We start from the raw sequence: 27,883 nt of genomic DNA, 5'->3' as shown, positions 1-27,883 counted from the left end.
TACGGAAAATATGGCCTATGCACACAGTAGGAGAAGAGGGTGACGGAGCATGAGATGGCTGGCTGGCATCGCTGACTCAATGGACATGATCGTGAGCAAACTCCAGGAGACAGTGAAGGACAGGGAAGCCTGGCATGCTGTAGTCCATGGGCTCCCAAAGAGTCGGACATGGCTGGGTGACTGAACAACAGCAACACAGTGGAATGTTACTCAGCCATAAGAAGGAGTGACGTACTGACACACAGGTGTGTGTGTGTGAGCACAGGGTGCTAAGGGAGCGAAGCCAGATGCAGAAGGCCACATGTTGTATGATCCCACTTTTATGAAATGTCCAGGGCCGGCAGATCCATAGAGACGGAGAGTAGATGAGTGGTTGCCTAGGATGGGGGATGTGGAGTAAACTTGGTCTAGGATTGCCTTCTGGAGTGATGGAATGTTCTGGAAAAAAGCCAGTGGTGGTGGGTTGTGCAACACTGTGATGGTATTGTCACTCATGGCAAATTTTGTGTTTATTTACATCAATAAAGAGAAAGGCTACCCACTCCAGTATTCTGGCCTGGAAAATTCCATGGACTGTATCATTCATGGGGTCACAAAGAGTCGGACATGACTGAGCGACTTTCACTTTCACCCCAATAAAAAAAAAAATTATACTGTAGATGTGCTCTGCTGGCAAAAATCATGAAGGTGATATGTAAATAAATGAAGTTAAAATAATGTTTCGATAAATAAAGCACACCAAGAACCAGAGCGCCAACCCTCCACCTTGCAGAGAGGTCTGTTTCATCCCTGAAACCTGCTTCCCGGGGGGAGGGGGCGGCGTCCAGCTTTACCCTCAGTGTCTGCATGCATACCTTGGTCTCACTGCAGCTTCACGGGGCCTTCCAAGGAGGTGCCCTCATTCCCCTCATTTTACAGAGCTGGCCAATGGCAGAGCCAGGCAGGCCCGCCTCCCCTGCTGCTCCAGACCTTGCGGCGACCCGCATCTTCTCACCAGAAGCTCCTTGGGAACCACCCAGTTGGGGTGTCACCTACTGCTGACACCCTCTACCGTTAGTTGTCAACAGTGGGGCAATTTCTTTCCTAAACTCACTTGTCAACTATAGAGTTCCTCCCTCAGATGCCTTCCCAGGAGTGAGTGACCACCCCCCCCAACCCTGGACAAGCCCTCCCTTTCTGACTGGGGTCAGAAAGGGCCGCAGGTCACAGCAAAGGGTCAGCTATGTCATTTTGCTCTCGGCCTCTGGTTCCACCTTTGCTCTGAGCAGCGGCTCTTAGATGAGGGGAGGAGCCCTGGGCGCCAGGGGGCTCTCTGTAGGTGATCTCGACCCACTGATGCCGTTCTGCTAAGTCGCTTCAGTCATGTCCGACTCTGTGTGACCCCATGGACTGCAGCCTACCAGGCTCCTCCGTCCATGGGATTTTCCAGGCAAGAGTATTGGAGTGGGTTGCCATTGCCTTCTCCACTGATGCCATTCTAGGCGTAATAATTCATTGAATGAGATGTGGGTCCCGGCTCTGCCTCTCGCCAGGTGTGTGACTTCAGACCAGTTACCTCAGCTCTCTGATCACTAGTTTTCTCATCTAGAAAATGTATGAAATGGCACTTACTCTGAGGACTGTACATCTCCTGTTTTTATTCTTATCGTCACAGTTTCAGTTGAGCAGTTTATTGGTTCAGTTCCTTGTTGACTGTCTGACCCTTCTCCAGGCAGTCAACCCTACAGAAGCAGAGGCTGTCTCGGGTGTGTTCCTTGCATTTCCCTAGCATCTGATCTAGCATTTTGATAAACATTTGTTGAATAAAAGGATAAAGGAGTGCCTGGAAACACTGAACACAACACTTGGTACATGATAAATGCTGACAGAGGTTAGCTGTCATTAGTGCTGTAATTATCATTACTGTGGGCTTCCCTGGTGGCCCAAGATGGTAAAGCGTCTGCATGCAATGCAGGAGGCCCGGTTCGATCCCTGGGTTGGGAAGATCCCCTGGAGAAGAAAATGACAAACCACTCCAATATTCTTGCCTGGAAAATTCTATGGACAAAGGAGCCCGGTAGGCTACAGTCCATGGAGTTGGACATGACTAAACAACTTCACTTTCACTTTTATCATTGTTGTTCTGGGTGACATAGTAAATGCTTTCATACAGTAACTCTGATCCAGTTGGAATATGCCCCTCTTGCAAAACTGGAAATCAAGACTCAGATAAAGTAAATAATTTGCCCAAGTCCCCTAGAACTGTTGACCTGACCATGAAGCCCACACCCTGCCGCTTCCCTATATTCCTTGTCAGTAGCTACAAAATGCCAAGTCGTTTTGTACAAGCTGGGAACAGTGTATGTGATGTACAGTTACACCTGTTTGAGCACACATGTCTGAGAAATAAAGCAGACATGAAATAAAGTTCTGTGGGAAGCAGGGAAGTCCTCAGAAGTTACAGTTACTCAGCTGTCCTAGGGTCCTGGCCCTGAGTACAGAAGAACTCTCCCACTGTGGACCACCGACCTGGGGCTCTCTCTGCCGGTCCAGCAGTGGCCAGCTCCCCGCTGGATCCGGGGTCTCGGTGAAAGAGAGGGAGCCCCAGCATCCACTCAGTGCTTGGCCGGCAGGCCCAGGAGGGCAGGCAGGCAGCACGTCTGGTTTTTCTCACTGTAGTTACCCTGTAGCCCGGTGCAGAGGTTGGTGGAAACAGTACTCAGCAACTCTCCCGCGAATGGAAAAATGAACGCATGCCTGGCTGAGTGAACGATGGAGCAAGTGGACAGACGGATGAACCAGCCGCGTGTGCGGGCACTGCGTCGGCTTGCTTACGTCCTCTCGTGCGATGCTTGGGTGCACCTGTGAGGTCAGGGCAATTGAGATGAGAGATCCAGGGGCCAGGCTGTTCACCTGGGGTCACCCGATGGGCTGGGTGTTCAAACCTGGGTCTCCCTACTCCATGTGCCACTCTGAAGGGTAGAGAGGGTTCCCTTTCCCTAAACAAGAGCACCCCTCACAGCCCTGTGGTGGAGGTGGAGGCCAGAGAGGAGGCGGAAGCCAGGAACGAGATGTTCTCAAGGTGGCCCCATTCTTGTTCAGCAGACAATGTGAAAGGGTGGAAGGTGCAACCTGGGTCCTCCTCTCTCTGTAGACTGGATCTGCCAGAGAGTCACCTCTGCTGATTTCATCATATCACCCCAGCCTTGACTGGGCAGTGAGTGACCTTCTTCAGGGGGATAAACATCCCTCACCTGATTTGTCCCACCTCCACTTGAGGAAAGGTAGTCGCTCAGTCATGTCCAGTTCTTTGCAACTGCATGAACTGTAGCCTGCCAGGCTCCTCTGTCTGTGGGATTCTCCAGGCAAGAATACTGGAGTAGGTAGCCATTCCCTTCTCCAGAGGATTTTCCCCAACCCAGGAATCGAACCCAGGTCTCCTGCACCGAAGGCAGAATCTTAACCGTCTGAGCCACCAGGGAAGCCTTCCGCTTGAGGAGGGGACCATTAGAGCCCCGTCCCCTGCTACAGAGGCTGGAACTCAGCGGCTGAAAGGCTGAGGAGCTTTTCTGAGACAACTGAGAGCAAGTCAGTGGCAGAGTTGGCCCTCCCCACAGACTGCCTGGCTCCAGAGCCCCCACCCTGCGTGGCACCCCAGGCTACCTTCCCAGGCTGGCCTCCAGGGGACCGCTAATCCCCAGAGCCCAGGTCCAGGCGCCATTTGGAGTGTGTTGGTGGGCCACAAATCAAACTCTCCTGCCTGAGCCCTTGCTAATCCACTTGGAACTAAGTCCTGTTCTGGCCTGGAGATGTTTCCATTCCCCAGAAAGACAGCTGCCCCCTCTGAGGACAGGGCCCGTGACTCAGCCCTCCAGTCCTGGGCTAAGAATCTCAGAGGGCAGTGACCACAGGGCTCAGTTCCTGACATGAAACAAAATGGGAGGTTCCCCCTATCCTCCTGTTGAACACAGATTGGGACCAGCCAAACCTGGATTCCAATCGTGGGTTCTCCATCTACTGTCCAAGAGACCTCTGGAGAGTCACCCTATCATCCTGCGTCTCAGTTTCCCCATCCGGGTGATGGGGGTGATGATGCTTTTCTGGGAGCCCTGTTGGTAGATGAACTGAGGAGATGTCTAAGCCCCAGACCACAGGGTCTGGCTCAGTATTACCCCACAAATGCTAGTGTCCCCACCCCACCTTGGCAAGCTTCACATATTCATGTGTTATCCTTTAGGGCCAGGGTGAGGAAGGGTAAGAGTCAGAGCCATACTCCAAAGTGAGACCTGGGGTGCATCCTTGGCTCTGCCATGCATGTGCTGTGTTATCTTGGATAAACAGCTTAGCCGCTCTGAGCCTCACTTCCTCTTTGTTAAATAAGCACTCCTTGAGATTCTGCAGATGTAGCAGCTCTTAGCCCAGAGCCTGGCGCACAGTAGGAGCTCATGACCATGGTCGTTGTTCCCAGCTCTCGCTTGCCTGAGGCTCCCGTCTCCCACCCCGTGCCCTGAGGCAGACTCCTGTCCCAGGAGCCTCTTTGAGCTCCCTACTCCTGGGTCCCTGTGCGTCAGCAGGTCACCTGAGGGTCTTGCTGAGAATAAGAGCCAGGCCAGATTGCTGTCAGGAAACCCTGATGGAGGGAGAGGAGTGGGCCTCCACCCAGAGCCATGCCCACTGCTCCCCAGGAAATAGGACATTTGCAATATATTCTTCCTTCAGTGTTGCCGTGAGGCAGGCTTTCTGCTTTAGCTGAGATGAGCTTTTTTCAGCCTCCTTCTTACTGGTGTCTCCAGGCACCCTCACCTCCCGCCCAGCCCACCTCCAGGTGACTGCAGGCTCCTGCTTCCTGGGTGCCCGGCGCTCCGGGAGTCGTCGGCAGGAAGCACCCTCCCCACACCCAGTCTGGACTTGACAGAGGCGCCTCTGCCTGTGCTGTTACAGCCCCTGCCCGGGTGACCTCTCCCCCGGGGACCCGCAGAAAGGCGGTCCTCCGCGGAGCTCGCCTGCACCCTCCACATCTGACACAGCCATCCAAGTCGCCAAGTGGGCGCCTGCTGTCTGTCCCAGCCCCTGGGTGGCATCTGCAGGAGGGGTTTCTGGGCTTCACAGACGGCTGACGAGGGAGTGTGGTCAGAGCACGTGTGACCGGCTGACAGCACTTCATCCAGAGTCTTCATCTTCTCCGCCTCCCTTCAGTCTGCGATGGTGAAACATCCCCATCAACTATGGAAAAAACGTGCACTGACCAAAATGTCATGGCATCCAAAATCATACATCCTCTTTTTGGGTCTTTATACTTCAGTACCGTAATTAACTAGGAGAAAATATTTTTCTTCTTAAAAAAATGAAAGCAGTTGACAGATCACCAGATGTCCCGACATTTCATGAATAAACAGTCCCTCCTGCTTTGAGAAGCTCCTCCTCCCCCAGGGAAGCAGTTGGGCCAGCAGTTACCATACATCATTGTTAGTCATTGTGGTGGAAGGTCGGGTTCAACTAGACCCAAGCTAAAGGGGCCCCTACGACTCACTAAAAGGGTCAGGGTCACTTCTATTTTTTTTTTTTTTCCTTTGGAGGAGTTCTGTTTTTGTTTGGGGGTTTTATTTTTGTTTTTTGCAGGAATTTTTTTGTTTGTTCAAATATTTATCCAGGGTATGTCTAGGGAGGGATCTCTTTCCTGGGACCTGGGACACACTCCTTGGGAAGATGCCCTTCCCTGGGTCAGCTCTCTGTTCTCAGGCCCCTACATCCATAGTTCTTTCTATCCTTTAGAACTGAGGAGAGTGGCTAAGGCAGGGACCTTCCCGTTTCTATCTCACATACCACTGGTTCCTCTGGGGTCTCCCATGGGAACCCAAGGATAATTGATAATTACAAAGTAAGCCTGTACTAGAGTATTATTTTTTTAAAGCAGTTTTTTTGCCCTTTATTATTTGTGTGACTAATGCCTCTGTTGACTGTTTCTGCCGACTTGTACACATCATGAGATCGGGGACCATGCCTGACTATATGCCTGTGTCTAGAATGTGGGATGTGTGAAAGTCATTCAGTCGTGTCCGACTCTGCCACCCCATGGACTGTATAGTCCATGGACTTCTCCAGGCCAGAGTACTGGAGTGGGTAGCCTTTCTCTTCTCCAGGGGATCTTCCCAACCCAGGGATCGACCCCAGATCTCCCACATTGCAGGCGGATTCTTACCAATTGCAGCATTCTTTACCAAGTGAGCTATCAGGGAAACCCAGAATGTGGGAAGCGCTCAGTAAATATTTGTAGCCTGAATGCCCTTTCATGCTGGACGTCACTGAGTGGGCTGATCTCTAAGCGCGCCACCCTGTGCGCTCACAGCGTCCTCTCCCCACCGCTACCTGCCACCTTCCTTCTTGCTCCCCACCACTTCCGATCCGTCAGCAGATGTGCTTCCGGGCCCCTTTGGCTTCTCTCTTCCCAGAGGGTGCAAAGCACCCTCTGATGATGTAGCCAGGAATGAATGTCTCAGTAAGGATAGTGTTCCCAGGTGGCTCGGTGGTAAAAGAACCCGCCTGCCTCTGCAGGAGGTGCAGGAGATGCCCGTTTGACTCCTGGGTTGAGAAGAACCCCTCGAGGAGGAAATGGCAACCCACTCCAGTGTTCTTGCTGGAGAATCCCATGGACAGAGGAGCCTGGCGGGCTACGGTCCATGGGGGTCGCAGAGAGTCAGGCACTCTGAGCCACTGAGTACGTAAGGGCAGCATGAGCCCCAAACCCTGGTAGGACGGCGGTGCCCTGTAAGGAAGAGGAGAAGGCAAGACTGAGAAAAGCTGGTGCTGCAGAACCAGCCAGAGTAGAAGTCTGGGTCTCATGGAGGTGACCAAGAGCCCAGAGTCACGGGGGTCAGGTTTTTCGAATCATTTCTCAAGGGTGTTGAGTCCGGCAGGCAGGGGAGAGGCAGCACACAGAGAATAGGTGTGGGTGGGCCTTCCAATCTGATGTCTGACCCCAGCCGGTGGCCGCCGGGTTCCCCTCCAACCTCCCTTCCCACCCAGCAGGCAATCGCAGAACTAGCAAGGGCATGGCTACTTCTGGCGCCCCCTGCTGGTGGGGGCAAGTGCTTCGCCTGCCCAGGTAAGATTGGCTCACAGGCTTCGTTGGGGTACCGCCCCCTACAGACACATACCGTGGCCCAGGACTGGGAAAGGCCTGGCCGGCCCTGGACCTGGCTGGGCCAAGGTGGACCTTATACACAGTGTGACCTGGAGAAGGGCACCATAGAGACAGCCCCCAAGGTGGAACTGCAAGAACCCCTGCTCCCTGAATGCTGTTTCCCAGGACGGGCCTACAGGACTCACATCCTCACATCTGCATCATCCTGCAAGGTAGGGAGAGGTCCAAACACCTGAGCTTGAAAACCGCAAATAAATTCTTAGTCAGGTGCCTTCTTTCTTCCCAAGGGGCCCAAGGAAAGTCTTTCGGTATTTCATTTCAGCAGAATCAGAAAAGAACTTGCTTTCAGAGAGCGAGAATCAGTTTGGATCTAGCCAGCCCTCCACAAATCTGTTGCGCCTTTCCCAGAGAATGCAAGGATTAGTGATTGAGGTTCAGAATGTCGTGTTTTGTTACACAGTTTCCATTGAGCAATGACTGAGTCTGACAGTTTCGCCTCTGCCTCCCTGATTTCTTTGTTATACTTAAAGACTAGGTGAAGTGTGGTCACGATGCTGTGAGCGCATCTGGGGAAGTGGAAAATGCTTCGGTGATTGAAGCAGCCGTCCGTGAGCTCATTCTCTGGCCGGGATCCTGGCGGCCTCGGACGTCCAGGGAGCTTTTCCGTGCACAGTAGCGCGAGTCCCTGAGCCAGGGTTGGAAAGACAAGCTGGAGAGTGTTTTGCTTGGCACGTGGGCAGCCTCAGTTCTACCCAACATGAAGCAGGTTTCTGAGGCTTTCACTGGGGGAATCATCTTGCATTTCCTTTTGGTGACGTTAGCTACTCTGGAAGCCCTTTCCAGCCCTGAGAAATATGGGTATTTAGCTTGGAGACACCAGAACTACAGGGCTGACCTTAACGGGGTGGCTGTGGAGTGGGTGCTTGGCAGCCACGGCTACTCCCGTCCACCGAGCAGTGGGATAGTGGTGGCTGGAATGAAGAGCCACGTGTGTGCAGATAAAGACTTGGCGTCCCGTTTGGTCATCCCCTACTCTGTGCTGCGCCCTGAGAAGGCAGAGGTGGGAAAGACAGGACCCTGGCCCTTGAAGAGTGTGTGATAGATGCCGTAATGGCGGGAAGGGCGCCGAGTCTGAGAGTCCAAGAGGAGCCTGCTAACAGCCAGGAAAGGAGGCCGAGTGGGCCAGGGGAGTACAGGGTTCTGCCAAGCTCAGAGGCACAAGGCAGAGGGCTGGTCCCGGGAATTGCAAGGGGCCAGTGCCCAGCTGGAGGATCCTGTGAGCAGAGGGTGGAAGGGGAGGCCAGAGACACAGGCGAGGGATGGACCCCAGGAGCCATGAACACCTGCCCACTGCAGCGGGAGAGTCCTTGGGTAATTTTAACTTGGAGAAGGGCATGGTTTGATGGGGTTTTAGAAAATCACAGGGCAGACTGGACTGGAGATGGAGACCAGTGGTGATAGCGAAGTATGAACGATGGCCTAGAGACAGATCGCAGGTAGTCAGTAAAGGTTTGTGGCCTTTACATCGAGAACTGGAGACTGGGTCTTCAACAGGAGCCTAGAATGCTTGAAAAACCTTTGGGTCTACTATGACATCCCTTCTCCTGGTCAAAAATGTGTCTGCTTTTTGAGGAAAGAGAGACAGTGATCTTGCTCTTTTCTACTTCCAAAAGCAGTACATTTTCATAGCTAAAGACAAAAAAATATACAATTGTTTAAAACAGAAAATAACCCTAAAATTCTATCCCTGAAGATGGTTGCCGTTAACAGATAGGACAAAATATTCCCTCTTTCATATGTGTGTGTATGTATAGTCACTCACACCATATATTTTCACTTCAAAACACATTATGGATATCATTACATGTCAGTGCTTAGAAACAGATATTTTATCATTTTAATAGCTATATAATATTCCCCTGTTTGGATATGTAGTTATACATACACACATATATTCATTCATTCATCTAAACAATGAAATTTTTTATAATTATAAATAACAAACAATGGTACAGTGACTATTCCTTGTTTATATTTGCCAACTTGTAGGAGTATTGGTATAGAGTAAATTTCCATAAGTGGAATTACTATATCCTGGAAAATACATATTTGAAATTTTTGATAAATACTGCCAAATTCTCCTCCCCAAAGTTTCTATCACTTTATATTACAACCTTATTGAAGAGTGACTATTTCCATGCACTCTGGCCACCATTAAGTATTACCAGTCTTTTTGACCTTCACCCGGATAAATGGAGGAAAAAAATTCTTGTTTTAATGTATACCTCCTCGATCACTAATGAGGCCTGAGCATCTTTCACGTCTTTATTAACCGTCTTCTATAACGTTGTTTGCCTTTATTGTGAGAGCTCTTTATATTTTGACTATTGACTGTCTTATAAATTGAAAATATTTTGCCTACTTTCAGCTTTTCATGTGATCTGGTTTTTTGATCATCCCAGGTGTGTGTGTATGTGTGTGTGTATTTAATGTAGTACAATATGCCAGTCTTTCATGGCTTTTGGGTTGCATGTCACACTTAAGCCTTTGTGTACCCCAGGATTATAAAAAAATTCTCTTTTGTTTTAGCACTCTTCTTAACTATTTAGATTTCAATCCTAATTGATCCGGAATTTATTATATTTTAAGAAATGAAGTAGACATCCAGCTTTATATTTTCCTAAGTGGATAATCAGTTGTCCTAGTACCATTTATCAAAGGACCCATCCCTTCCCTATTGACTTAATATGTTCGTTGTTCAGTCACTTGTGTCTGAGTCTTTATGACCTCGTGGACTGCAGTGTGCCAGGCTTCCCTGTCCTGCCCTGTTTCCCTAATTTTGCTCAAACTCGTGTCCATTGAGTCAGTGATGCCATCCAATCGTCTCATTCTCTGTTGTCCCCTTGTCCTCTTGCCATCAATCTTTCCCGGCATGAGAATTTTTTCTGATGAATCAGTTCTTCGCATCAGGTGGCCAAAGTATTGCTGCTTCAACTTCAGCATCAGTCCTTCCAATGAATATTCAGGGTTGATTTCCCTTAGAATTGACTGGTTTGATCTCCTTGCAGTCCAAGGGACTCTCAAGAGTCTTCTCCATCACCACAACTTGAAAGCATCCATTCTTCAGTGCTCAGCCTTCTTTATGGTCCAACTCTCAGATCCATACATGGCAACTGGAAAAACCATAGCTTTGACTATATGAACCTTTGTTGGCAAAGTGATGTCTCTGCTTTTTAATTCATTGTCTAGGTTTGTCATAACTTTCCTTCCAAGGAGCAGCATCTTTTTTTTTTTCAATTCTTTTTTTTTATTTTTTATTTTTATTGGAGGCTAATTATTTTACAATATTATATTGGTTGGTTTTGCCATACATTGACATGAATCTGCCCCGGGTGTACATGAGTTCCCCCTCTCGAACCCCCCTCCCACCTCCCTCCTCCCCTTATCCTCCCTCTGGGTCATCCCCGCATACCAGCCCCGACCATCCTGTAACACGCATCGACCCTGAACTGGTGATTCGTTTCACATACGATAATATACATGTTTCAGTGCCATTCTCCCAAACCATCCCACCCTCACCCTCTCCCACAGAGTCCCAAAGACTGTTCTATACATCTGTGTCTCTTTTGCTGTCTCGTATACAGGGTTATCATTTCCATCTTTCTAAATTCCATATATATGCGTTAGTATACTGTATTGGTGTTTTTCTTTCTGGCTTACTTCACTCTGTATAATAGGCTCTAGTTTCATCCACCTCATTAGAACTGGTTCAAATGCATTGTTTTTAATGGCTGAGTAATACTCCATTGTGTATATGTACCAAAGCTTTCTTATCCATTCGTCTGCAGATGGACATCTAGGTTGCTTCCATGTCCTGGCTATTATAAACAGTGCTGCAATGAACATTGGAGTACATGTGTCTCTTTCAAGTCTGGTTTCCTCAGTGTGTGTGCCCAGGAGTGCGATTGCTGGATCATATGGCAGTTCTATTTCCAGTTTTTTGAGGAATCTCCACACTGTTCTCCATAGTGGCTGTACTAGTTTGCATTCCCACCAACAGTGTAAGAGGGTTCCCTTCTCTCCACACCCTCTCCAACATTTATTGCATGTAGACTTTCGGATAGCAGCCATTCTGACTGGTGTGAAATGGTATCTCATTGTGGTTTTGATTTGCATTTCTCTGATTGTGAGGGATGTTGAGCATTTTTTCATGTGTTTGTTAGCCATCTTTATGTCTTTGGAGAAGTGTCTGTTTAGTTCTTTGGCCCATTTTTTGATTGGGTCACTTAGTTTTCTGGAATTGAGCTTCAGGAGCTGCTTGTATATTTTGGAGATTAATCCTTTATCAGTTGCTTCATTTGCTATTATTTTCTCCCATTCTGAAGGCTGTCTTTTCACCTTGCTTAGAGTTTCCTTTGCTGTGCAGAAGCTTTTGATTTTAATTAGGTCCCATTTGTTTATTTTTGCTTTTATTTCCAATATTCTGGGAGGTGGGTCTTGGAGGATCCTGCTGTGATTTATGTCAGAGAGTGTTTTGCCTACATTCTCCTCTAGGAGTTTTATAGTTTCTGGTCTTACATTTAGCTCTCTAATCCATTTTGAGTTTATTTTGGTGTATGGTGTTAGAAGTGTTCTAGTTTCATTCTTTTTCAAGTGGCTGACCAGTTTTCCCAGCACCACTTGTTAAAGAGACTGTCTTTTCTCCATTTTATATTCTTGCCTCCTTTGTCAAAGATAAGGTGTCCATAGGTGTGTGGGTTTATCTCTGGACTTGGAGCATCATCTTTTAATTTCATGGCTGCAGTCACTGCAGTGATTTTGGAGCCCAGGAAAAGAAAATCTGTCACTGTTTCCACTTTTTCTCCTCTATTTGCCACGAAGTGATGGGACCGGATGCCATGATCTCAGTTTTCTGAAGGCTGAGTTTTAAGCCAGCTTTTTCACTCTCCCCTTCACCTTCATCATGAGGCTCTTTAGCTCCTCTTCACTTTCTGCCATTAGAGTGGTGTCATCTGCATCCCTACGGTTGTTGGTATTTCTCCCGACAGTCTTGATTCCAGCTTGTGATTCATCCAGCCTGACTTTTTGCATGATGTATGCGGCATATAAGTTAAATAAGCAGAGTGACAATATACAGCCTTGACATACTTCTTTCCCAATTTGGAACCAGTTTCTTATTCCATGTCCAGTTCTAACTGTTGCTTCTTGACCTACATAGAGGTTTCTCAGGAGGCACATAAGGTGGTCTGATATTCTCATCTCTTGAAGAATTTTCCAGTTTGCTGTGAACCACACAGTCAAAGGTTTAGTGTAGTCAATGAAGCAGAAGTAGATGTTTTTCTGTAATTCCCTTGCTTTTTCTATGAACCAGTATATGTTGCCAATTTCATCTCTGGTTCTCCTGCCTCTTCTAAACCCAGTTTGTATGTCTGGAAGTTCTTGGTTCATGTACTGCTGAAGCTTAGCTTGAAGGATTTTGAGATTTACTTTGCTAACATGTGAAATAAGTGCAGTGGTATGGTAATTTGATTATTCTTTGGCCTTGTTCTTCTATAGGGTTGGAATGAAAACTGACCTTTTCCAATCCTATGACCACTGCTGAGTTTTCCAAATTTGCTGGCATATTGAGTGAAGCATTTTAGCATCATCTTTTAGGATCTGAAATAGCTCAGCTGGAATTCTGTCACCTCCACTAGCTTTGTTTGTAATAATGCTTCCTAAGGCCCGTTTGAGTTCACACTCCAGGATGTCCAGCTTTAGGTGACTGACCACACCATTGTGGTTATCTGAGTCATTAAGACCTTTTTCATACAGTTCTTCTGTGTATTCTTGCCACCTCTTCTGCTTCTGTTAGACCCTTACCATTTCTGTCCTTAAATGTTACATAGTTTTTCTACCAAATAAGTTTTATTCATATTGGTCTTACACATGTCTTTTTAAGTCTACTCCCAGGATTTTTATCGTTTTATTTTTACGCTATATCACTTTTTTTTTTTAACCATTGTCTATTTGATGATTGATACAGGAATATTAGTGATTTATGTATATCTACTTTGAACTTAAGTGTTATTTAGTTGTAATATTTTTTAGTTGATGTTCCTGGATTACTTAATTATATAACTGATATGATGATTAATTGTATAGCCTAAAAGTAATGACAGTGTTTTGTGTGTCTTTAATATTTACACATTTCTTTGTCTTATCTCATTGATTTGTACATCCAGAATAGTGTTAAATGATAGCAAGATGACAAGTATTCTTGTGTTAGTGTTTCTACCGTATATCTTTTTCATATTAAGGAAGTCTGTTCCTAGCTCAGTACTTTATCAGAAATAGATATTGAAATTATCAGTGACTTTTCAGCATCTCTCAAGATTACTTGTTGAAATATCATTGCAATCCTGTAGTAAACCTATTTGCTTTATTGTTCTTCGATATACTGCTAATTTGATTTGCTACCATTATTATTTAAAACACTGGTAAGTTGTACTTGCCAGCATTTTATTTGGATCTTTATTGATGATGTTGGCCTCTTCTTTTATTCCACCTCTGCCAGGTTTTGGTATCATGGTTATACTCAAGTCATAAAAAGAACTGAAAGTATTTCTGACTTTTCCTGTGCTCTGGAACAGTTTAAATAACATTCAGTTTTTCTTTCAAGGTTTAATGGATGGGTTCCATGAAACCATTTGGATGTTGTGCTTTTTAATCATGGTCTCTTTCTTAATCTTGTCAATATTTTTCTCTTTGTTTGGTTAGTTGAGGGATTTTGCCTCTTCTTGAGACAATTTTGGGAAAATAGATTTCCCTAGTAAGCACACACTTTAACTACATGAAAATCGCACATACTATGTTTTAACGTCTCCTTCATATTTGAAGTCATATCCCATCTCACATCCCTATCATTGCACGTCTGTGTTGTTTTCCTTTCCTTTTTTCCTCCATCATGCATACCAAATGATTGTCTACTTTACTGACTTTTTCACAGAACCAGCTTGCAGTTTTATTTATCACTCTACAGGACTTTATTTTTAATTCATTATTTCTGATTTTATATTTTTAATTGCTTTCTTCTACTTTCTTTTGCTTTGTCATGTTCTTCCTAGTTCTCTATAATGAACACTAAATTCATTTTTTTAATATTTCTTCATTGTTAATAGATGCATCTGAGACTATGAATTTTTATCTGAGTCAGGTGATTTGACTACATCCTGTCTGCAGACAGTTTGTGATTATAATTTTTATGAATTATTTGGAGCATTTCTTTTCCTTTCCCAAATGATTCACTTTTAAATTTTGTTTCTACCCCCAGGGTAGGGAATGGAATGAAATTGCCTCAGGCTTACCGTGTGAGTCATAGTATGGGAGGTATGGTTTCCACAAAGGAAAGGTGAAGGCTGCTCCCTGAAGAACAGGGGATAGGGTTAGGCCGACCGACATGCCAGTTTCTTCTCTGCTGCCAACAGAGTTGCTGGATGATTAAATTAGATAGTACACGTAGTTTACTTAGTACTGTGTCCAGCACAAAACCAATAACCACCAGGATAACGCCCTCTGTCCTGCCCTCCTGTATTGCTGGTCAGAATCCCAGCACATGGCACGCAATCCCACAGCTCTCCAGGAAAACCTTTGCAAACAGTAGGTCATCCCATTGTCCCTGTAGATCACCAGGTAGTCCCCAGGGCAGGGGGATTCTGTGGTTGTGCCTTCATTGGACCTCAAGCCACAGGTAATTCTGCATGGGCTACAAGGCTGTGCTCACATGCTTTTGTGATTCATAAGCCCCAACGCCAAGAAAAGCACACGAGGCCATGCATTCCTTTAAGAAACAGGGTCTCTGACCACCTGACACGAACTGCCTGGCTCTACCCTCTTTCTGCAGACCCGGGAAACATTTGTCTTAATGTCAGCCAGCTTCCAACACCTTTCACTTGAGGAATATTCTTTCCATGAGGATTTGTTCTGAAGTCCATGTTTTACAGGGTTGATACTAATTCAGTTCAGTTCAGTCGCTGAGCCCTAATTAACACTCAGAGTCTTCTCCATCAGACAGGGATCCTGAGCCGCCCGCTGAGATCTCCTTCTGCAGTTGATGGCATCACTTTGGGCTCTCTTTAAAAAAAAAACAACCCCAAAACCCTAATGAGCTGCTGCTCTGTTATTTCATTTGAAATTTATCAGGACAGTTTATGTGATCAAACCACACAAGTATAGTTCCTGGTGCCAGCACTCTTCATTTCTGAAGTTTGAAAGTGTGCTTTTCAAAGCAGAACAGGAGAACATGGAAAAAAGTCTTTCATCTGAAACTTTGAAATAGAGAGAGAAAATGGAAAGCATAAGATGGAAATGTGGCATATTTTTATGCTGCAGAGGGTTTTTTTTCCCCTCAACGCAGCAGAATTTTCCTCATTAAATAGATAGCTGTGTGAGAAAAACCAAAACCAGACTCAGGATGGAAGTGAGACGGGTGGCGATGGAAGGAACAAGAGAGCAGTGACTTTCTGGGCTGGTGGTGAAGCCCGGTGCCAGCCGCGGGCTTTGGCTCTGGGAGGCTGGGAGCGCCCAGCTCCGAGCAGGCTCCGCGCCACTGAGCCTGGTGTCCGTCAGCCTAAGAGAAGGGTCTGTTCAGGAGAGCTCCTCCTTTGTCAGCATGACACCCCCGCTTCAGGGCCGGGGTGTCTTGTGGACACCCCCAGTGGGGGAGCCTGGATTCACCGTCAGGAAGGTTTGGCCACATGCCCCTGGGGTTGGGACCAGTCCAGCTGGGGAGACGTCCACAGGATAGCCAGCCGAGGGCTGTTCACCCCTGGCCCCCAGGGCCGTCTGCCTCACCATGGCAGGCTGGTTGGCACCCCTGTTGCAGCCACCGCAGTGTCACCAGGCCATGGGTGGGGCATGGCAGGAGGGAACAGAACATATTCTGGGTAGCTGTGCATCTCCCAGGAGGTCGAGTCTGCAGACAGGCAAGCCACAGCGTGGATACTGGCTGCCAGCGGTGTCCTTGGGTGGGTGGCAGGCCACAGGAGGGGTCCTCACAGCGCCAGCTCTGACTCTGGGACCCTCGTCCCTGTGCCAGCCAATGCCTCCCAGCTTTCAGCATCCATGTCCCAAAGCTGTATGGGGTTAGGCGGGCCTGAATTCAACCACCACTTGTAAGTGTGGTCTTGGACAAGTCACTTTTGCTCTCAAAGCTTCTGTTCCCTTATCTGTAAAATGAAGAAATGAGAACACCTGGCTGTGCCCTGCCAGCTGCTGTGAGGTTGCAGTGGAACAAGCAAGGCCAGCCTTTCCTGTCGCAGATGGTGGCTGTTACCCTTGCGGTTGTTTCTTCAGCGTGTCTGCACCTCCCCGGGGTGGCTAACCCCCACCCCTGGCACCATTCAGCCTCATGGCCGCCAGGGCCGGTGGCTGATCCAGTAACTGTCCATCTTAACAAGGTCAACAACACAGTGTCCTCTGCCGCCGTAATGTTGTGTAAATAGGAAAGGAGGTAAGACAGCCCAGCTGTGCTGTCCCAGTTGAGACAAAAGCTTCCAGAGCTGGCCGTCTGAGGTGGGTGGCCACACGCGGTCAGCATCTGGGCGCCATCCACGGTTTACGGCAAACCCGGCTGGGCGCATCTCACCCACTCCAAGTGGGGCCTTGCCGTGGAGACAGGCTCAGCTTCAAGGGCACCTCAGTGGTCCAACCCCGAGCTGAGAGGCTCTGACAGCCACTGTCATTGCCCCCGGTTACCGTCAGGGAGGTGGAAAGGCTTCCTTGAGGCCACCCAGCTGGTTGGTGGCAGGGCCAGGCTTCCCAGTCTCCTGGCTCGGAGCCTCACGCTCTCCCACTTCCACCACAGCTGCATGTCACATGGCAGAGCTGGCCGGGCCCTCAGCCCGTGGGGGGGCCACCGGCAATGGGACCTGAGACAGACGTGCCACCACGGAAGGAGGTGGACAGCACGGCCACCTTGTAGCAGTCAGTCCTCCTGGAGAATGTTGACCCCCAGGGAGATACCGGGTAGGGAGAGCCGTGGCTGGGTTGCCTCTGGGTTCAGCTGTGCCCCGTCCTGCCTCGCCTGCTGCCGGGCTCCAGAGGACCTGTGCTGGGGTCAGAGAAGGACTGACAGTATGGCCACCTGCACCGACTGACATGTGTTCGAATCCTGCCTCTGCCACTTCCCAGCTGTGTGGCCTCAGACAAGCGGTACCGCGCTCTCAGCTCATTTCTTCCTCTGTAGAAATAAAGTGAGTGAAGCAAAGTTGCTCAGTCCTGTCCGACTCTTTGCAACCCCTGGACTGTAGCCTACCAGCCTCCTCCATCCATGGGATTTTCGAGGCAAGAGTACTGGAATGGGTTGCCATTTCCTTCTCCAGGGGATCTTCCCGACCCAGGGATCGAACCTAGGTCTCCCACATTGCAGGCAGATGCTTTACCATCTTAGCCACCAGGGAAAGATATAAATAAAGCCTCCCTGAAAACAGAATGGTTATTACAAGTCAACCAGCAGGGCCAAGCTCTTAGTTTAGGAGCTGGCACAGAGTGAGTGCTCAGACTCAGATTATAATCATCGCTTGACTCCCAGTGTCTCTTTCCTAGCTCCCAAATGAGGATAAGAATGTACTTCATAAGGTTATCTTGTGGACTGAAGTAGGCCTGCATTCATACCTTCCTTCTTTCAGCTGATGTTCACCAGGCAGCTCCTGTGTGCTCTGTTCCAGCTGCTGGGACTTGAGCTTATGGAGCAAGACATTTCCTCCTCGGAAAGGTTTACATAAAGTCTGAAGTGGGCATCAAACAGCAGATACAGGAACAGTCCCAATAAGTATCTAATTGTGGTGAGCACTGGCCCAGTCCAAGTGGGAGGGGCTATTCTGATGATTTCATCACAGTTTAGGCTTTTAAATATTGCTAGTTATGGACTGATAACAATACTGAGAATTTTCCTGGACTTACGCAGTATTAACTATAGATTTCCTGCTTTGCAAGCAGTTTTTGTGGCAGTGATGAGCTGTTTAGATGCAGACTCTGTCAGGTGGTGCTGAGGTTTGGGGTCTGGTCAGGGGACCTCCTTTGGGAGGTCCTCTCCATCCTCACATGTGGTGGCTTCGGCCTGGACTCTCAGGTTGGGGGAACGGATATGTTTCATGCAGTGGAGTGATGAAAAACTCTACAGTGGGGTTTGCTCTTATGAAGTAATGAGCTCTCCATGCCCCCAGGAGACAGGCAGGGGCTGGGTTGGGGGAGATGGTGTTCCGCTTCTCCTCGCCTCTGTTTGCAGAGCCAGGACCTGAGAGGATGCAGAGAAGCCAGCCCTGGTCCTCACAGGGTGACATATGGCAAGCCTTCCATGTGAGGGTGTTATTCAAGAAAAGGTGACTAATTCCATGAACAGTGAGTGAGTTGGAACAGGCGCTGGAGCCAGATAGACCTGGGTTTGAATCCAACACACTCCTGAGGCCTCAGGCCAGTTTCTTAACCTCCCTGAACTTTACTTTGCTACTCAACCCTCACCATGGGGTCTATGGGAGGATCACAGGAGATGAGGAGGTTCCCATCTTATAGCAGATTCCTAGCATCATTCTTCTCCCATCTCCTATATCTTGCTCCTCAGGGCCCCTGCTCCTGAGCCAAGGTTCACTCTGCGGCTCAGAGCCAGTGGGTTTGGTCTGCACGGCATGTCCCTTATCCCCTCACTTCCTGCTCAGCACTAGGGGATGCTTTCTGTTGTGGTTCAAGCCGTAGTGGAATTTTCAGGATTGCCATTGCCAAATCCTTGGGGAGGTGACCATGTTAGATTTTCAAACAAGAAGAGGAAAAACACAATCAAGAGAAATCATGAACCTGTGGAGTTAAACCTTCCGAACTTGGAGCTTCGATACAAGGGAAATGATTTCTACTTTTTTTAAATTTTTGAAACATGGTGCCACTAGAAAGAAAGGAAGTGGAAACGACTCCTAGGAGAAGTACTAGCATGTGTTTCTGTGATTTAACAGTTTCCCGTAAAAAACGTGTAGCTATTTTAAAAGCAGACGAGTGACTCATGGTATCCAGAAGCAGCAGTCCACTGTGATGGCAGGAAGCATGTTCTCTGGGGAGGCAGGCTTGGGTTCAGCTCCCACCCGTATCGCTTACCAGCTGTGTGACCTGGAGCAAGTTACACATGCTCTCTGCATGTCCTTTTCCTCCTCTGTGAAATGGGTTTTATAAAGACAAGTGACACAGTGAATGTAAAAATCAGTGCAGTGCTGTCCAGCCATGCAGAAAACTCACAACTTGCCTATTAAGTACCTGGTTAGTTACATTTGTTGTCATTCTTAGTAGTTTAATAGGAAACTTCTAAGGCTATAAATTTTCCTCTGATTACCACTTTGGTCTGATCTCATAAATTTTGTTACATAGTGTTCTTATTGTCATTGCATAGTCTTTGCATAGACTTTTTATTTTAGATTTCTCATTTTTTCTGTGAGAGTTCCTTATGAGTGTGTGTTTAACAAATGGTTAGAATTTTTTCTGTATTTATTACTAAATCCTAGATGTAATTTTAGGTCAAAGAGAACATAATATGGCATTTATTTTTTGGAACTTATTGAGCTTTTTTTTTTTTTTTTTAATAGACTAGCATATAATTCGGAGAAGGCAATGGCAAGCCACTCCAGTACTATTGCCACGAAAATCCCATGGATGGAGGAGCCTGGTAGGCTGCAGTCCGTGGGGTCGCTAAGGGTCGGACACGACTGAGTGACTTCACTTTCACTTTTCACTTTCACACATCGGAGAAGGAAATGGCAACCCACTCCAGTGTTCTTGCCTGGAGAATCCCAGGGACGGGGGAGCCTGGTAGGCTTCCGTCTATGGGATCACACAGAGTCGGACACAACTGAAGTGACTTAGCAGCAGCAGCAGCAGCAATGCTAATCAGTGTTTGTAAGCATTTCATGAGTATTTTTAAATAATTGTCTTTTTATTTACATAACACCAAGCTTTTAGCTGTGTTACTTAGATACATGCATATAGGACACATACATACATATATCTATAGATACATGTATATGTATATATTTTTGTATGTACATATGTATGTGCGCACACACACACACACATTCTAGAAAAGACATACCAAAAGCCACCTCCATAGTTGTGGCTTTGTTGAACCCACTTTTGATTTTTGGCACTTTTTTGCTTTGTATATTTTGGTGCAGTATTGCTTTGTGCATAGCAGATATAATCATTAGATCTTCTCAGTCGCCTGTGCCTTTAATTAATATCAGCCATTCCTCTTTGCCTCATTCAATGTTTTCTGCCTTCAGTTCTGCTTTGCATCACTACTCGTGCACTTCCCCAGTGTTATGGGTTTAGTGGCAGTACTCTGGAGGGGGGCTGCTGGAAGGCCATGCCACCCGTTGTCCATGCACACCTGGAGATTCTGAAGTGCGGCCCTCAGCAAGCAAGTCAGCTGGACCACGCTGCACAGCCAGTCCTCTTCCCCCATCTCTGGTTAGTCAGCTTGTCCCGAATTCCCCTTGGGGTGATGCCATGAGGCCGTGCTGAGGCTCCCTACTGGCCTATCACAGCAATGTTTTTACATCACACGTTATTTTCTTATTAAGCACTCTCAGCAGGAGAATTCTCTGTCTAGCCTTACTTCTTTGTACCAAGGACTATTGCTTTTTTGATTTCTTCTTTTGTTCCTTTATTTATGATTTGGGGTGTGTGTGTGCATGTAAGGACAGATAGATAAACAAATAGACAAACAGTTACGTGAATAAATGAAAGCCTGAATTCAGTGTTCTCCTGGGTATGACACCTTAGCCCTATTAAACTGCAGTGGTTGGTAAAACACAAGTATTCATTCATCCCTTTCATGTCCTGTTATTTTCCAGCTGGGTTACAGGGAATAACCCTTGTTGCTGGAAGAGTGTAGGAACTCAAAATGCTAAAATCTTGCCAACATTCATTTTGGTTGTTGCTCAGTATGTTTGATTTACAGTTGAGCAGTTTATGTGAACAGTTAGTAGTCGGGATTGGAATTGAAGTCCAAGTCATACTGCAGTTTTCCATAAGCCACTGTGTACCTTCTAGCAGAGCAGTTCTGTTTTGTGCCATTCTGATTAATAAACACCTTCCATCATTAAATATCTTCTTTGATTTTAGGCATCTATCTTCTGGATTTAATCTACATTGATTCTGCGTATCCTGCCTCAGGCAGCATCATGGAAAACGAACAAAGATCCAATCAGATGAACAATATTCTCCGAATAATTGCTGACTTACAAGTTTCCTGCAGCTACGGTTAGTCCCCCTGGTTGTTGGGATTGTGAAATCTTTTCAGTGCAGCACCTTATCTGTGAGAAAGTTCTACAGACCCGGTAGTCCCCACCCAGGGCTCTTCATTTTGATATCCTGAGCATCAAATGCATGCTGGATCCATTGCAAGCTTGTTTGATCTTCAAAGACTGTGCAGACTAGATGTTACCATCCCTGTATCACAGATGGGGAAACCGAGGCTGAACATACTGTGTTCACCTAAGGTCACACATCTAGTCAGGGGCAAAGCCAGGTCTTTCATCCATGAAGAGCTCTGTGGGCAGCTCCTGGGTGGCTCTCCTCCAAGCAGATTCTGGGACTTGGGCTCCTCTGTCATGTGGTTCCACCATGTCCCATGGCCCCGAGTCCTCCATGGAACTCTGCATCCAGCTGGCAGATGCAGAAGAAGAAAGAATCACATAAGAATGGGACTTCTGGGTCAGACTTGCACATGGCACTCATTGCTTCTGTCCAGGGAAGGTAGGAATGCAACATAGCTGTGGGCCTAGAGGGAAAAGGGCATTGACTTGGTCAACAGCTAGCCAGGCTCTGCCACAGGTGACCAGATCCAAAGGGTGACCCTGATGATGTGCGTCTGAGATGGATGGAGCAGATGTTGTTGGAGACGCTGATGGGCCAGCCACATGGACACCGGGGGTGGGGGGGAGAGTGGGCTCAGCTGGGAGTCAGGTACCCGGGTCCTCCAGGAATGGGCCTGAGTGACCTGGGTGCCACATGGCAGAAGTCACAGGGAAGAGGGGAAGGGTGGTAAACTGCGGTAATGTGTCTCTGTGGAGCAGAGCTTCACAGGAAGGGGAGGAGTAGAAGTCAGGAAACAGCAAAGCCGGAGGAGAAGAGACCAACCCTACCTCCAGCACATGGGGTGGGAGGAGCCAGCTGCCTCCGCGTGGGAAGGCCGCTGTAGGGGGTGGGCCCAAAGCCCAAAGATCTGCTCAGGAGCACCCCCCCAACAAACACTGCGGCGCAGTTGGTTGGGGGGGGGCGGCCTGCACTTGCAGACCAGCTCTCCTGCGCAGAGAGCAGGGAGAGGCCTGAATTCCCAGGGCCCTTTCCACTCCCTGGGGCCTCAGCACTGGTCCTGCTGGTCAGCAGAACAATTACAGGCTCAGCTTCATGTCTCAGCCCTGCTTCTTGAAAAGTCTGTCTTCTCTGAGGTTTTCTCATCAGTGACAACAGGGAGGTGTGTGTGCCGGGCCCTCGCCCCAGCCTTTCATCAGAGCGCAGGAAATGCTCACTCTTACCGCTCTTCTGTGTACCTGTATCTTCCCCCTCATCAGCATTGTAAAGCAGGGGTTCTTATCCCCATTTCAGAGACCAGAACATTGAGGCCCTAGAGAAACCGAATGACCTGCTGAGAATCTCACAGTTACTGGGCAGAGCCATCAGAGGCTCATCTTGGCAGCCAGATGCACTGCCAACCCCCCTACCCCCACCCCAGGAAAGCAGCGGCCCTTCCCCACCTTCTTTTCTGCTCCTCTGCAAGGCCTCCTCCACTGCCTCCATCTCCCTCCTCAACCAGTTCTGTCCCAACCGGTGGAGAATGGCAGAGAGGATCAGGGAGTGTTGGGGACCCCTCAGAAAGAGTGCAGTGACCATGATCGTCTGAGGAGAGCACTTGACATCAGTCAGCCCGGGACAGAAGATAGACAGCGCAGTGTGGCCGAGGCCACAGGTGACTCGGGTCCTCCAAGGTCAGTGGAGTGACCTTGCAGGTTACCGTGGCTTCATCTTCTGAGCATCTGATTGCTGGAAATGAGGCAGGTGCAAAGGTTGAGGCCAGATGGCTTCTAGAAAGCACCTGGTGCAGAGCCTGGTACAGAACAGGTGCTCAAGCATCTAGGCCCCTCCCTATCTTCTCAGGATGCAGCAGCCAGGCTCTTAGGCTGTGCCCGAGTCTGGGTTTGGGTTGCTCACCAGGCTGGACAGGATCCATTCATTCTTGTCACACGGAGCTGGTGGGGTGGGTGAGGGAGACTGGTCCAGTCATTCCAGTGGAAACCTGTTTGAGGGCACACACCTGGCTCTGGTCTGCTCTGGAGGCTGTCTTTCCCCTCCCACACCCCCCTCCAAGATCCATCTTTGCCCAGCCAAGGAACCGTGGTGACCTTGGGGTGTGGGGTCCATGGCCCAGCCATCTGGGGTGGGCATGCCTCGAGGGTCCACTCTGTGCCCAGTGCCCAGCCCAGGCCTGGCCCAAGGGATCATCACCAACTGTTGAAAGACTGCCTGTGTGTCTCAGTCCCGTCTCGTGTGGGGCCCAGAGATGGGGAGAGACAAAGACGGAGAGAGCCTGAAGCCTCTGGGTCTTGTTCTCCTACAGACCACCTCACCACCCTGCCCCACGTGCAGAAGTACCTGAAGTCCGTGCGCTACATCGAAGAGCTCCAGAAGTTTGTGGAGGACGACAACTACAAGTGCGTGCCCACCCCGCCCCGGCCACCTGTGTGGCAGCATCCGTGCCCCCGCCCCAGCACGTGTGTGTTCGGCAACCTCAGACCCCACAGAGCCCAGAGCAGGGCTGCTGAGCATCTCCTCTCACCCCAGTCCGCCCCCCATAGGCACCCCTGGACCGAGGACGGTGTTCCATCAGCTTCTCGGCGTGGCTTTTTCCAATGGGGAGGGTAAAACTAGGGCTCCACAGCGGTGTGTGGTGCAGGCTTCATGCTCCAGGCTCTCGTGATGGACTCCCCACTCAGAGCGCTGAGCGGAAGGGCAGCTTGCTAGACTCATCTCCGGGCTGCCAAACAGAGTTCTCGAGAGCCTGTTCACGGACGAGGCAGCTCCCTGGGGCCCCCACTTGCTGCTAGACTCCCGCCACCTGGCACTGGTGGAGGCTCCATCTCCATCCCACGCGGCCCATATAGAATACACCCAGTTCCCGTGAAGACCCCCAGTGGGCCCTCTGGCCTCGTCTCCCACTCACCTGCTCTGGCTTTCAGGTCTCTCTTCATCGTGGCAGCTGGGAATTTATCCAGCATTTCTGTGTAATTAGAGGGAGAAGGACAGCTTGTCATGTTGAGTCTGTCCACCATATTTTTTTCTTCCTGCTGAATTGTTATTGGAGTATAGTACCTTTACATGTCCCCCATATTGATTGGACATCTTCTTGGCTCATTTTGAGCTTGAGGTCAACTCAGAACCTCAGGGCTTTTCACACGGCCTATTATCAAGGCTAGTCTTGGACATCATGTAATTGATTAGTTTCCCCCACTAAACGCCAGCTTTGCATGTGTTCTTTTAAATCTTGTCTTATTGGTTGCTTCCAGTAAAGCGTGCATAATCTCTTTGAATCCTGCTCTCCAATATATTTTTTAATCTTTTCCAGTTTTGCATTCAAAAATGTGGTCAGGTTGATGATTTGCTCTTCATCTAAATTGTTGGAAACTGTGCCCACTAGGGACAGCTTCAGGTTACCCGTTTTCATTCACCAAGACCCTGGGAATGGCTGTTGAAGTAACACCACCCTCACCAGCTCTGCGGTAGTGGATTTCAGCCCTGACCATGGGCCAGAGACACCTAGGAAGCCTTCTAGCCACCCAGATGTCTGGGATGGGGCCTGGAAATCTGTATTTGTTTCCAAAGCTCCCCACATGGTCCTCCTAATGATTGGCTGTCTTTAGAAATATAGAGGTGATACCTTTAGTTGTTATTGTACAATATTTTGTTAAAATAGAATGTAATATATTTTGATCTGTTACATAATTGTAACAGCAATAGATGAGGGCCAGAGATGACCATTCAAATTATGTTTGCCACAAATTGCTCATTGTTACTTACAAAGCATTTGCTGTTCCTGAAAAGAGTACCCTGGAGTGGGAAATTATTCCCAGTTAGGTTCTGGGATAATATTTTCCATTCATGTGCCAATAATTTTATTAAAAAGACTAGTTTTTCATTAACACTAATATACTTTAAGGAGAAAAATGGTCCATAAATACTTCTGACCATGAGCTAATCCTTGGACAAACTGCAAATTGTGAGTAATTACGCCTTCCATTCTGAAGGACAATGAACACCCCTAGCACTTAATGCCTGGATTTCACAAAGGCCTTTTGTTGTGGTCCAAGTGGGCACACCCAGGGAGGAAGGCTGTGTTCTTGTCCCAGGCCCAGACCACTGAGGGGGTCCCTTCCTAGGAAGGCCCTGGATCTGAGTGACAAAGTATGCCCAGGGCTTGTGACTCTACTGGAGGAATCCACACTCCATGGCCCAGTGCACACCCAGAGACTTGATCCCCACCTCCGAGGATGCAGGCTTCCTCTTACTTTGAAGACATTGTGCCAAGGAGCCCAACCAGTGTTTTGTTTTCCTCAGTCTTTCATCTATTTTACTTTATTTTTGAAAAATTACCCAAATTCCTGCCACTTAAAAAGCATGACTGTTGGCATTAAATGAGCATTATTCTGGACCTTCTTCTGTGCATAGAAAGTGCATATATACATGTGGAGAAGGATGGATAGACAGATGGATGGATGCAAGAATAGAATTTATTGAAATTGGATTATACTGCACTTGCTTTTTTTAAATTAGAACAGCTTCAATTTTACTTTAACCAGAAAAATGAACTGAAATAAAACATAAGGAGTTGCCGCTCTTCAGATAAACATTTCTCCACAAGAGATATTACTCCCTAAAAGAGCCTTCTAACAGAAGAGGTCGGGAAGAACATGACGAGGTTGAAGTCCCTAAGTTCTGCTTCAACTGGATTTCCATGGTGAGCAGGGCCCATCGACGCGGGTCATACAAGAGGAGATCGTTGGCAAGCTGCACCCAACTCCTTCACCTCCCCTGCACCACCTTCCAGCTCCTCCTTAGTTATCTCCTTGTTTCTCCAAGTTTGGAACATACACATCACGTTCAGGAATCATGATTCCTACTCTTTAGGAATCATTGTAGTTAAACATTTTCAATTCTTACCACCTGTTGCTTCTCCATTCCTGGAGTCTTTAACTCAGTCCGTTATTTAGCTGGGTTTCATCATGAAGTAGGTTTGCTCAAGTCCTGCACACTCTGATGTCTTTGGTGAAAACATCTGCCTCCTTGGTTTCCCTCCCACAGGACACACAGAACCTGCTCTATTGCCGTCTGGCGCTGGGTGCTGCTATAGGCAAGTCTCAAGCCAGTCTAGATTTTTCCTCTTGTAAGTGACTTGTTTTGTCTACCTCGTGGGAAGAATTCCTTAAAGTTCAGAAGCCTTGCAAGGGGAATGCCTCCTAGTGGAGCTTTCCCTGGAACGGCATATGCTCTTTCTTCATCACAGAGGAATTCTTTTGGTTTCTATCTGTGACCACTTCTTCTGCACCATTGTTTGGCTTTTCTCTCTCCGGCGTTCCAGGAATCCGTACACTGGATGCGCTCTGTCTTTCACGTCCATCGACCTCTTTCTGATGGCTGTAATCACTGGGGTTGATCTGTTCTCCTTTGGTATTCCTTCAGTCCTCTCCTTTCTGCCCTTGGTTTGTTCCCTGGGGTCTCCAGTCTCCCCTTTCATCTTCTATGTTCCCATCTCATTTTTCAGGTTTGGTTCTATACAACCCATAGTCTCAAGCACCTGGGGGGGATTTCCTGGTGTCCCCCGGGGCTGCCTTCTGGGCCGAGCAATCTGGACAGTGCTCTCTTCCTCCCTCTGTCCCCTTTCTCTGCAGGGATGTTTGAGTTGGCAGCACTGTTTCTTTCCATCTTGCTCCCACAGGAGAGGCTTCCTCTGGCTAGTCCACAGCTCCGATGGAAGGAGGCGCCGTCTGTCCTGCTGCGCTGTGTGGGATGGGCTGGTTTTCCTTCTGCTGCGCTGAGAGGCACAGGGGTTCTCTGCCCTCTGTGCGGCCTGGGGGCACGCAGGTCTCCGGCTCCTTGGAGGCAGGGAGCAAGCCATCTGTTCTAGAGAAGGGGCCTCTGTTAAAAGGCCTTCATCAGTGTTTCCTCCATCTAATAGGGGGCTGAATCCCATTCCAGAAAGGGATACACTCAGGTTTCAGATGATGCAGCACCCGCCGCACCATGGAGCCTTCATTTCCATCAGAGCATCATCCCCCATGCCGTCCACCCACCACCCAATCCGTGTCTCTCCTGAATCTGGAGCCACTCAGATCCCCTGAGAAGTCCGAGGTCAGGATGGGAGCTGGGCCATGTGATAGCTCTTGTTCGGCTGCACAATCCACTTTTTCTTTCCCTGGCTGTAAGTTCTTAAAGTTCATGCCCCCTCCCTTGTTGAGTAACAGCTGGGGGGTTCTTTTACTCTTGAGCCTTTGTAATTGTTTATTGGTCTTGTTGGGTGAGGGAGACTCTGGCATCCAGCTTTACTCTGTCATTTTCTGCCAGAAGTTTCCTAATCGATGCTTTAAAGAAAAACAGTAATAACTACTATGTCATGCCTCTCTGGGGGCATCTGAGAATGCAGTGTAATGATTAAACCCCCTGGCTTGGGGTCAGACAGCCTCCATCCCCTGCTCG

The 27,883-nt window shown here is 48.3% G+C and overlaps 1 protein-coding gene across 14 annotated transcripts in view; it reads left to right on the top strand.

Annotated features, from left to right (window-relative positions):
• Nucleotides 1-27,883, top strand: part of RALGPS1 (Ral GEF with PH domain and SH3 binding motif 1) — a 295,201-nt gene that overhangs the window by 220,539 nt on the left and 46,779 nt on the right. For all 14 annotated transcript variants that reach the window (XM_055400228.2, XM_055400227.2, XM_055400222.2 and 11 more), the window contains 2 exons: nt 21,260-21,397; nt 23,754-23,847. In XM_055400228.2, the coding sequence (XP_055256203.1) occupies nt 21,260-21,397; nt 23,754-23,847 (232 nt within the window). The remainder of the gene's footprint in view (nt 1-21,259; nt 21,398-23,753; nt 23,848-27,883) is intronic.

The sequence above is a fragment of the Moschus berezovskii genome, chromosome 11 (genome assembly GCF_049115385.1).
Source record: "Moschus berezovskii isolate FMDL1 chromosome 11, NW_MosBer_1.0, whole genome shotgun sequence".
Classification (NCBI taxonomy): Eukaryota; Metazoa; Chordata; class Mammalia; order Artiodactyla; family Moschidae; genus Moschus; species Moschus berezovskii.
Note: the sequence above shows the minus strand (reverse complement) of the source record. Positions and strands in the feature narration are given on the sequence as shown.